Source organism: Aphanomyces astaci (assembly GCF_000520075.1).
Source record: "Aphanomyces astaci strain APO3 unplaced genomic scaffold supercont1.96, whole genome shotgun sequence".
Classification (NCBI taxonomy): Eukaryota; Oomycota; class Saprolegniomycetes; order Saprolegniales; family Verrucalvaceae; genus Aphanomyces; species Aphanomyces astaci.
Genome location: NW_009798359.1, coordinates 155,098 through 165,707, shown reverse-complemented (window position 1 = coordinate 165,707; position 10,610 = coordinate 155,098). Strand labels below are relative to the sequence as shown.

The window sequence follows — 10,610 nt, the reverse complement described above, 5'->3', positions numbered from 1 at the left end:
CGACTTGATCTGACACTTGTCCTTGGTGAAGGTTGGGTCCCAGATCGTGCACGTGTTGGCTTTGCCGTCCCACACACCGTCGCAGACGCGGGAGCTTAAGGAGGGTTGGGTGCACGTTCCCACGGGCGAGTAAATGTACCACGTGCTCGAAACGCCCCCCATGTTGTTGACTTGGCTTTGTAAAATTGAAAATGAGCACATTCGATGATTCCGTATCGCAAGCTTGATGACAAGGCTTCATACATATACGATAGACCAATATATCATATCTCGAACAACCGTTATATTTCGTCGACACTGTATGTTCACCTCGCCTATAGTCGTGCGTATACAGTGCAATCATCAAGCGTATCTTTCAAATGTCATTTATCGCAACCTTTGGCCAGTCGTCGCGTATAACCGCAACAATTGACGCTTTGCTACAGATATGCTGCCCATAAACCTGGGCAAGAAGCTTTGCTATAGATGCCTTACCTGGCGAAACGATTAGCCAGGTTGGCAGTCGCCTCGGCTTGAGTTGTTCGATGGATGAGGTATCGAGGGATAACTTTATAGTGTCGCATTATTGGGACCTAGTGCAAATCCTTCGGTATATGGCGTGAGGGCCACTCCCACATCTCGAGCCAAACTACCAGAATATGGTGGCTCGCTTGCACGTTAGGATCATTGTCGAAGGGTTCAAAAAGTCACAGGTGCGGTTGGTCTAGTCTGAGAGAGGCAATGGTGAAGCATACGGTGATATCCTAGCTCTCCGATTCCTTCAGTGACCCTTCGAACAGTGGCATCATAATCGCCGAATGGAAGGGGCAACATGTGAATGGTAAAATTGCTTGCAGGGCGGTTGCCACATAGCCAGCGCTGACGTCTGTCACCTTTGGATTCTCCAGTACGTTCAATGTGTGCAGTCGAGGCAAGGCTGCGAAACCAACTCCAAGTCGAAATCCCCGAATGTTGCAGTGCTCTAGGCGGAGGATTCGAGGTTGGAAGCTGTCGGAGCGGCACGAAGATCACACTCAGCCACCCATTGCACGTGAATTGACAGCGGGATATCGAAAGTTCTCTTAGCGACGTTGATCCATGCATACCATTGCCCAATAGCACAGGGGCTTTGGGGGGGAAAGGTGCAATCTGTGAAACGATGCGTTGCCAACGACCAAAGCGGACCGTAGATTGAAGTGAATGCGTCCGCTACTGCTATAATCGTATACGTAAGGTGTTTCAGCGTCGGGCAATACAGCAACATTTAGTACAATATGGATTCGAACGATACCACTTTGAGGGTCCAGTGGAGCCCACCAAGAGCCCCAAAAGGAACGGACGGGATGCGACGTAAACATATCCAATCGGTCATAAAGGGGCTACGGTAGTCCACTTGACAAGTACCTTGGACGTGGCCGCAAAAGCAAACATAGCCAAGTGTGACTCATCGACAGGTCAATTTCGAGTTCTGTCACATGCAACATCACCAAGAAGGTCCTTACGTCGACGATAGTGGGGGAACGAGCACGTCAACTTAGTTGCGTGTTGTACACAGGTTGGTGTAATAGTCTGCAGCCACAAACCCACTCAGCACTGAGTGGGAGGTGCAGTCGTAGGCAACGCCAGTCGTCCCAACTACGAAACACGACCACACCCTTGACGACATGAAGCATGACTTCCAAGTCTCCGCAGTAGGAACGTAGTTCACTGGGCGTGCGCGACAGGAGGGGCCAAAGGGCTTCCCTTTGACAAGACACTCCGTGCAACGTAATTGTGCCACACGCCAAGGTCAAGGTACATCCGTAAGACCCCCAAAAATAGTTGAACATTGTGAGGGCATCCTCAATTCACGGAGGAGCTTGCAGAACAAGTCCGTTGGTAGCACTATTGGAGCGCTCCTGTGATTTGAACCCCCTGCCGTTTGTCGAATACTACGGTGGGGAACGGGTTCAAAAGCTCAGAGAAGTTGGCCCTCTTGCAACTTGTATGGCACCCGTTGGCGGTCTGTAGTGGAGCCAATACGCTGTTCCGTGTATACTCAAGGTAGTTGGATTCAATTGCTTTTGATGTGGCAAGAATTCGGGGTCATGATAAAGGGTACTTACTGTTAAAAGTAAAAAACATTTTTGGTTGTCAATCCTGGCCCTATACAATTGAAATTGTGTTGTTACACAAAAGCGCCGTTAGTCTATTGTCAAAGGGTATAGATTAACAAGTATTAACAAGCTAGTCCTAATCTTGCCGTGTTGTTACACAAAAGCGCCGTTAGTCTAATGGTTAGGATTTCTCCCTTCCAAGGAGAAGGTCGGGGTTCAATTCCCCGACGGCGCAAATGTTTTTCTTGCAGGGCTTCGAAATATGCTTGTACAAAGATATGAATACCAATACTCCACCGAGCCAATTCCACAACTCAATGGGTTTAGTAGTTACATGCGAGTAAGCTTGGCACTGCACGGATTCGGCTTGTCTTGCAAGGGCTGCACGATATGACGGTCCTGCACCACGTCGGGCGTGGGTAGGCCCGTCCGCACATGTTTTTCCAACTTCTCATGCTTTTGTACGTTGCGGGGTGGGAAGTCGTGAAAATGCTTCGGGGCGTAATCGTTCGGCGAGGCATCCACGAGCCCCCGTCCGTGGTGTGTTCGCTCTACACCCCCATCATACGTCAGACATATGGAAATATACTAACTACCCTTTGAGACGTACTTTGCTCCATGGTTGAGAGCAACGCGTGGTATTTCTTCTCGACTTGTTCGTGCGATTCTTGAGACGGATGGGGCGCCTTGGCGTCCGTCGACTCGCTGGGAACACTTTCGTATTAGACCATGATAGGGGGTATGTCCTCAACGCTGGGGGTGTAGCCGCGTTTACCTCAAACTAGTGTCGGTCGACGATACAGATACATCCGAAGGCATCGTCGGAGGAGGGGTCACAGGGTTGCTACTATTGCGGTCCATGACGGCTAAATCGAACACTGAAGTGGAATGATCTCAAGCAAAACTCGTCAACGGTCTATTCCGTGATTGGGCAAGACATCAAACGAGCATTGGACAACATATGGACACACTGTTAGTCCACCAATCAAGTCACTATACTATACTACGAGTATTATAGTTGACACATCGACGATGTTCAGGATGCACACGCTTGATATAAGTATCACCGGTTGTTGGAAGTTTCTGTACACACCTTCACTATCATCTATCGACGAGCACATTCTACTCCATTGTGGTGTGTGGTAGTATTCGACATCTTTAACCTGGCTGGCTCAAACTCGCCATTCGTATTATTGTTTAGGCTTGAGGCACGGGTTCCAGTCGAATGTCCACGTGCAAATAGAGCGGTTTCACCGTGAACAAATGCACGCGCTTCTTGGCCACGTCGCACGGCTTGGTGTACAACTCCAGCGCCAGTGGGCCGCCCCCAGCTTTGATTTCGTCCATTTCGAGCATCGCCCAGCACCGCACGCTTTTCTTGCGTTTGGCCTTCTTGTAATGGACAAACTCAAAGTAGATGGTGCTATCGTCTACATAACAGTGTTTTAGTCTGCCAAGACAACACCTATACATACTTTGGCGCAACACGTGCAAGTGCGTGCGCAACTCGATGGCCGAGTCAAACATTATGTACGGCGCCACCCGCCCCACAGCTATCGACGTGTCCTGCTTCTCCTCGACGACCACCAAGTCCTTGTCCACGACCGACACGACGATCTGCGGGTCGACATACCGCTCGACGTCTTTGAGCCCGATCTTTTGAATCAATATCGTCACCACATGGGGCGTGTCGTCGTCTGCTTTGTCCGTTACGTCGCCCTTGCTGCTGTGGCGGCGCTTGGACGCTTTGGCGGCGTGCTGCGGCTCCTCCCGCAATGGCAGCGAATCACGAGCGCTACATGCATCGAAGTGTCATGTTAGGGTTGATTCTGATTGAAAAAGAAACACTTGTGTGTGTCGATGGTGCAAGAAAAAAACTTGACACACGAATATGATAGTTGTGGTGTATACATACACGGGCGCTGGAATTGGCGCCAACTCGGCCAAGTCTAGCGGAAATACTCGCGGAACCTTTCGCGTAACGCTGTTCAATACTATACATCAACATATATAATTACAGGGTCAATGCAACAAAAATATGAAAGTTTAACATATGTACATACCTTGGAGCAGCACATCCATGTCATCTTTGTTCGGGCGCGGGCTGCCATCCACGGAGCTCAAGCCCGTGGCCCGCAAGTTCATTGTCACGACAACCTTTTCTGCTATGTCTTGTTGGTCGTCGGTGAGCCCCATGGTCGGGAGGTCGGCCAGAATCACTTCCGCCGCCCTACAGGGTATTATGATCAATCCAACGATCCCTCCGTTTAGTGACATACTTTTCATACGCCTCCACCGCTTCAAGAACTTGGCCCCATCCGTCAGCTTTGACCGCTTCTCCCATCAGCTGTATCCATTTCCGATGCCGCTTGGCTGCGTCCTCGCCGCCCATTATTGTCGGTCGAGTGCTGTCGAATGGTCGCGACCTTTCAGTAAAATCGTCAAATTCCGGACAGCCGGATAATATTCGATAGTAACCGTTTCGTTACATATCAACATTGCACTTTGGTAACATTCATTGATTGACCATTGAATTTCAGTTAACGTAAATCGAGAAGCTCGATGCATTCAACGTAACGTTAAGATTATACTCTTCGGGCCATCGACGAAGTTACTCAATCCTTTGAATCGTAGAAGCTGCAACTACACTGTACAGGTTTAACACGGTGACCAGTACTAGGTAGTACTAACTCTCCAGTTCGAACGACAGATACTTTAGCATTTGAAAGGGTTCTGTGGCTGGCTGGCGTATGAGTCAGTGTTCAATTCAACAGCATCATGAAAAAAACAAAGAGTATATGGGCCGCGACGCGATTCTATTACCGGCTGATGTGATGTGCTCCAGCACATTTCATTGTTCGTTGCCGACCCTCACGACTTTTTCAACTTACGTTACCTCGAGGCCTTCCATAGATGTCCCGACCTGCTTGGGCTCCTCGGTCACTTCTGCCTCTTGGCTGAATCGACGATATGGCGGCACCCGAGCTGTGGCCTCGACTGAGGCGGCATCCCCCCGCCTGCCATTTGACCAAGACATTGTTGAAAAGTCTACATATCCTGCTGACACATTATGCGTCAACGAGTACAGTATTGCGGACGTGACCATGACTACATGTGACACCGTGGCATATCCATCATCAATCTTGGAGCAAATCGTCGTAGCGATGGCCAACGAAGTGCACGTCAGGGTTGTCAAGGCATCCCCATCGTCGGCCGTACGATACCGTGCCAACAATGGATGGAATGTCCTTCACTCTTCTGGGGACCATTGTCCCATCAAATCGCGAGGTTCGACGTTCCGGCGGCCACTGTACGAAACGCCAAGGCTTGGGACGACTTGATAGCTCAAATTCCTTGCTAGGATGCACTGGAAGTCTCTTTCGACAGCACCGAGCCGCCCACGTCCCTCCAACATCGTTTCGGCCACAAACCCTGCTACCCCAAGCACCAAGTTTATCATCACACCTTCAGTGCTTGACGACGCATTGCAGTGGCTGTCTGTATCACGAGTAAGAGTTGTCGACTGTGTTTTGACGAGCTGTGCCCTCCTCGCGATTTCTACTGGCTACATCCACCACCGTCCAGTCGGTTACAGTGACCCGCAACCCGTCGATTGCAGTCGACGGCATGTATGCGGTAGCTGAGGTGCTATCAACCACCCAATTGCGGCGGCTTACGCTAACCCACACAAACCGCTATCTGATGCAGCGTGCTGTACGTGCTGTGTGCCGGCGTGTCGGCCACACCTTCGGTGCATTATCTGACCATTCGACAGGAGTCGAGGGGACTCGCTCACCGTTGTGGCTGCCCACTTGCCATCCATGATACTAGTACGTCTGCGGACTCTAGCGTATTCAGGGGACACGTTTGGCCCCAAAGGCTGCAAGAAATTGCTAGCTGCAACCTTACAGCAGCCACGACATCAACTGCGCTTAATATCCTCGACTTGTCGGCCAATAACATCACCTCCGTTGGAGCTGCATGGTGGCCACAAATCTCGTTGAACGTAGCTGGGAAATCTATCTATCTATATAGAGGTTCGGCTGGTGGCTACAAATGAAAAATAGATGTACTAGTTATCAAAAAATTGACCAAGGGGATCCACATGATCACCAGTACGAAGTCACCAATTCGATCGGCAGTCTGATGTACACGACCGAATTTAATAGAAGTACAGCGTAAAGTTCACTGTTTACAACATGTATAAAAGTGAGCTCGTCTTGTTAAATTTCGGTGGTTTTACGCTTTCGCTACTGGTGCTGGTACTGGTTTTCGCAGCAAAATCAAGTCGTTTCGACGTCCGCCATCAGATTTCACAGGCAACGACACCAGCGTCGGAGGCTGTGGGCATCCACCATCCATTGGGAGGCTACCGAGTGAACCTGGTCGCTCGTACATCGACTGATCATAGCTGCACCTCTTGTCATGGTCGTAGTTGTAGCGTGGCAAGGGACTCGGATAGCTGTGGTAGTAGTCCCAGTGGTTGGCTGGTTGGATATACAATGGATGCCCTTGTCCATACATTGCGTACGATGCCATGTTGTCCCCAGTGCCTTGTAGATCGTACAATCTTTTGGAGGTAATTATGTTCTGCGGGTCCTGTCGAGTCGTAAAAGGGCGTTCGACAGGCCAACGGGTTGGATGCTGCTGCTGTTGTCGCCCCAGAGTGTTGTTAGGGGTTTGATCCTGTCGAAACTCGTCTACTTCTCGGTCAAACAATGCGAGGCGGGGATTACTTGGCTCGAAATCAGCACAGCTTGATGATGCATCTACCATTATATATATATATATATATATATATATATGAATATATGTGAATATATATGAAACCATGCAATAGGATTGATATAGAATGATAACTTTGCGGCTGTGCCAACGTACGTTGGGGTGTCGACGACGATGGCCAAAAAAGGGCTTGCCGGTAACTTGGGCCCGACCCGAATAAGCACGTTGTGCACACTCTAGTAGGTTCCTGCCGCCCGCTAGTACTACTACCCACATGTTCCGTCAAGATGCGGCAACACGACTTGCACACGACCTATATATAACTATAAATACGATTTAAATTGTATATTTGCTTATTTAAGGATGTAGAAGAAGTTATATTTGTACTAAATTTTAATAAAAAATAACTAAAAAAAACTTCGAATTAAAATTTATGAATAATCCCTCGACAGTTGAGACCAATGTATTCATCTTGAACTATACGAAGTAGTTATAGTTGGATTCAAGCACAAGTCCATTTGACAGGATTGAGTACCAAGGACAATAAATAGTACGTAGTACTAGTATCAATACTATTGTCAAATCGATTCGAAACCGCAAGCACAATCCATTGTCTTGGCAGAATCTGGCGAAATCCTGTCCAAATTCAAAGTACGTATACCAGGACAATACCAATATCAATACCTCTCCACACTGTTGACACGACCATTTCATTCGAAACGGCCCAAACTTGTGCTGACACAAGAAACATCGACGTCGGCTTGTCTTGTCCACCAAAATCGCGTCGGAAAAAATCATAAGCGCCATCCGGTTCTGCCGGACAAACATTTCAATGTGCTCGATGGAGCGGGCGCGGCGCTTGGCGCTGAACCGCTGCAGCCACGACGGGAGGTGTCCCCCCGTGTATAATTGCATCAGTTGAGTCACTTGGAGCACTCCTGGGCGGTCAGATTCGACGAAAACGAACCCCACACGGTGGTATCGCCCTCTCACGAGCCCCAGCGTCGGCTCCAGGTCGGGGCACGCGGCTAACTCGATCGATTTGAAGCATCGCAACCATCCCCGCTTGCCGTTCAGGTCGAAATCATAACGCCCCTGCACACAACCATCATCCATTTAGCGAACTAGTAGTAGTATTACTAGGCTGGTACTACGAATAGTACTACGACGAACCCCCGATATCCAAGTCAGTAAAACAAATCCAATGCCCACACCAACAATAACGTTACTATTCATAGGTACCTCTAGTACTAGTAGTTTTGATGCAATAGCATATCATCGACAATTGTAATCAACTATTGTTGTGGATTCGGTAACAATGTGAATCGACTCACGAATCGACGCTATTGGCTAATAAAATTTATCTTGAACGGATCTGATTGGCTCTTAAAGATATATTCAGCCAATCACAAGTTCCAGCGAGATTCCATATGTGCGATATTTTTAACAATACACCAAACTAGGGACCTTCATTCATGCAATCAACCACAAGACACGAAATAGTGATGGTCGTTCGTTCGTTCATAGAGCAACGGACCTCGATGGAGCAAAAGTCGCGGTGCTTGATCACAGCTGGCACCGGACTCCCTACAACCATCCACCGCACACCCAAAAAGTGGCGAGGGTTGGCTTCGCTCGACTGGGCCAGTGTGTACAGCAATGCGCCGTCGATGATGTCCTTGGCAAAGTTGCGGCGGTACGTGGCATACTCGTGTGGGGTTTCAGTGTGAAACAAGCGTGCTACTTCGTCGATGGTGGCGTGGACTTGGGTGGACGAGATGTAGTTGATCACTCGCGGGGGTGCAGTCGGGTCTTGGCCGACAAACACCTGGACGTCGTGGTCGTCTTCGAGGAGCGTCCACATCACGGGACCGTGCTCGAGCTGCGAGTAGTGCACCTGAGATAGGTATTAGAGGCCAAGTACGCGGTAGCTGGAGAGGAGTACAGTACCAGGTCCAGCGAAGCTTGTTCGGCAAACTGCTGGAGGAGGAATTCGTCCGTACGAGACAGCGGCGGACATCGGAAGAACGTCGACGGCAGCGGGAACGACGCCATGAAGGACGATGAAGAAGGCACAACGTCAAGTATAAAGCCATCAAACGTTTCCGAGAGCCAAGAGACGGTGACCGAGAATTTCAGTACTAACGTTAGTACATCATGTAGTACTTTTCTTGATTGACCCGAAATAGTTTTGAGGTTTTACTACGTAGTAGTACGTTTAACGCCTTTATCACAAGTTTTATATCAATGAAATGAATTGGCCAATCAAAACGAGCATATCTAAGCAAATTAACCAATCAAATAGCATGTCCTCATTTCAATTTCAGCAATAACCGGCGGCAGTAGCGGGAAGGGCGGCAGTGCATTGATAGAGAAACTTGGTAACTTTTGCAATTTACGAAGTCGATAAAGTTATCGACTTGACCAATTACTGTAGTAACTAATTCATAGTACGTACGTAGTACTGGTATTAATACTAGTACATGGAAAAGATACCTTGATCCATTATGCTTAGAAGTAAGGCCAGCCACAAATTCCACAAACAAGTCAACACCTCATTTATTACGTGGCATCTCAGGATGACGGATACTAGTAAGTACTTACAAGAATGAATTCAAGAGATAACGTTTGATTGCGAAAGGTTCTCTATTACAGTAACTGCAGCTAGCCTTGGCTGGGGCTATGGATTTCAACAATGACACATGGATCCGTGATAAAAGGACTTGTTAAAAAGAAAACTACATGTAGACGCTGATTTGGCAGTTGGTGGGAGTCTCAACGTGGTCGAGCCATAACCGACAGAAACATGACCTTGTTGATGAAGTGCTTCGACTTGCATGTGCTGTGAGGCGGTTCCTCTCCGGGCGCAAGGTAGTACGTCTTCTTGACACACGTGCCGAAGAACCATTTTTCGTCGACGTGAACGTACTCCATCCAGTTGCCAAAGCCAACTTGGCTACCATCCACCACGTGCAGGTGGTCCATCGCCCACTTCACACGCACAACCTTGTTCACATCGGTGAGACTCAGCCGAACTGAGCTTGAGTACTTGACAAAGATGCCCCTCCTGTAGTAGTCGCGCAAGGCATGTTGAGTGCCGCGGCAATGGACCGGAAGATTGTTCGTTTCGACTTTGGCACTGCCTTCATCCTCACAGCCATATTGGCGTGCTTGAGGTTCCGTCCACAGTGGCCTTTGATGCGGGAGGTGACGTCGGAACACTGGCGCCGTTTGTCCTCGTGTTTCACGTCTGCACGGAAACACACATGGCGTACAGTGCTTCTGGCCACATCAAAGTCAACCGCAATATGCGCCACGAGGTAGTGTTGATTGCGCCGTGAAAAGTGCTAGCAGTCGATGGAGGATGGCATTGCGGTCCGTGTTCGTCAGATTCTTGCCACGTTTCCCGCGCATGACAGTTTGAAAGGGTTTGTAGGTGCATATTATTCGGATAAATACTCAATCGTAACCGGATATCCAGTTACGATGCGGAACCTGGAGTCGTCCATGTTATATTGGATAAAGTATTGAGTTTTCGATGCATGATTGGTGGTTTGATTGGATGTTTTTTCGTGCGAAGGTCTTTTATTGGTGATCCATGACTTCTCTACAAATACATACTACAGTACACGTGTCTTTTTATAATGTACATTTGACGAAATTTGACCTCTCACGGCGACCTCTGTGCCAAATCGCGAAATTCGATTGGCTGCCAAAAGCTGGCGCTCTGATCCTGCTTCTATTTACAGTTAAATGAAGCGATTCGTTCATAAATGACAGAATAACAACCACTGAAATTCGATTGGCTGC

General features: G+C 48.7%; 4 protein-coding genes and 1 non-coding gene across 6 annotated transcripts; 1 reads left to right on the top strand and 4 right to left on the bottom strand.

Moving 5' to 3' along the window:
* Positions 1-2,238: 2,238 nt before the first annotated feature.
* On the top strand, positions 2,239-2,310 carry H257_17028. The gene has a single exon. It is a non-coding gene; the product is annotated as a tRNA-Gly (tRNA).
* An 84-nt stretch (positions 2,311-2,394) lies between these two features.
* Positions 2,395-2,942, bottom strand: H257_17027 (hypothetical protein). Its single transcript, XM_009845667.1, has 3 exons — positions 2,851-2,942; positions 2,686-2,780; positions 2,395-2,626 (listed from the first exon to the last, which is right to left on the bottom strand). The coding sequence occupies exons 1-3, from the start codon at positions 2,934-2,936 to the stop codon at positions 2,406-2,408; spliced, it is 402 nt and encodes a 133-aa protein (XP_009843969.1). The 5' UTR covers positions 2,937-2,942; the 3' UTR covers positions 2,395-2,405.
* A 259-nt stretch (positions 2,943-3,201) lies between these two features.
* H257_17026 (hypothetical protein) lies at positions 3,202-4,513 on the bottom strand. Its single transcript, XM_009845666.1, has 5 exons — positions 4,355-4,513; positions 4,139-4,305; positions 3,991-4,069; positions 3,551-3,870; positions 3,202-3,505 (listed from the first exon to the last, which is right to left on the bottom strand). Exons 1-5 carry the CDS (start codon positions 4,465-4,467, stop codon positions 3,273-3,275), a joined length of 912 nt encoding a protein of 303 aa, XP_009843968.1. The 5' UTR covers positions 4,468-4,513; the 3' UTR covers positions 3,202-3,272.
* A 1,774-nt stretch (positions 4,514-6,287) lies between these two features.
* On the bottom strand, positions 6,288-8,962 carry H257_17025. Of its 2 annotated transcripts, XM_009845664.1 has the most exons (5): positions 8,751-8,957; positions 8,338-8,697; positions 7,485-7,895; positions 6,957-7,113; positions 6,288-6,844 (listed from the first exon to the last, which is right to left on the bottom strand). In XM_009845664.1, the coding sequence occupies exons 1-5, from the start codon at positions 8,853-8,855 to the stop codon at positions 6,315-6,317; spliced, it is 1,563 nt and encodes a 520-aa protein (XP_009843966.1). In that variant the 5' UTR covers positions 8,856-8,957; the 3' UTR covers positions 6,288-6,314. The 2 variants fall into 2 exon arrangements, with proteins under 2 accessions (XP_009843966.1, XP_009843967.1); XM_009845665.1 differs by having other exon boundaries at positions 8,338-8,962.
* A 613-nt stretch (positions 8,963-9,575) lies between these two features.
* H257_17024 (hypothetical protein) lies at positions 9,576-10,214 on the bottom strand (the record flags this gene model as incomplete). Its single annotated transcript, XM_009845663.1, has 3 exons — positions 9,576-9,867; positions 9,912-10,050; positions 10,103-10,214. 3 exons carry the CDS (start codon positions 10,212-10,214, stop codon positions 9,576-9,578), a joined length of 543 nt encoding a protein of 180 aa, XP_009843965.1.
* Positions 10,215-10,610: the final 396 nt, after the last annotated feature.

Bases quoted from the DNA above. Each gene is read 5' to 3' on its own strand.
- H257_17026 (XM_009845666.1), bottom strand. From the start codon at position 4,467: ATGGGCGGCGAGGACGCAGCCAAGCGGCATCGGAAATGGATACAGCTG. The intron at 4,306-4,354 runs GTATGTCACTAA...AATACCCTGTAG, and splicing joins GCGGTGGAGGCGTATGAAAA to GGCGGCGGAAGTGATTCTGG. The intron at 4,070-4,138 runs GTATGTACATAT...GTTGATGTATAG, and splicing joins CATGGATGTGCTGCTCCAAG to TATTGAACAGCGTTACGCGA.
- H257_17025 (XM_009845664.1), bottom strand. From the start codon at position 8,855: ATGGCGTCGTTCCCGCTGCCGTCGACGTTCTTCCGATGTCCGCCGCTG. The intron at 7,896-8,337 runs GTCCGTTGCTCT...GGTTGTGTGCAG, and splicing joins GCGACTTTTGCTCCATCGAG to GGGCGTTATGATTTCGACCT. The intron at 7,114-7,484 runs GTATTGATATTG...AGTTATATATAG, and splicing joins CGTGTCAACAGTGTGGAGAG to GTCGTGTGCAAGTCGTGTTG.
- H257_17027 (XM_009845667.1), bottom strand. From the start codon at position 2,936: ATGGACCGCAATAGTAGCAACCCTGTGACCCCTCCTCCGACGATGCCT. The intron at 2,781-2,850 runs GTAAACGCGGCT...AAGTGTTCCCAG, and splicing joins TCGACCGACACTAGTTTGAG to CGAGTCGACGGACGCCAAGG. The intron at 2,627-2,685 runs GTACGTCTCAAA...ATGGGGGTGTAG, and splicing joins GCTCTCAACCATGGAGCAAA to AGCGAACACACCACGGACGG.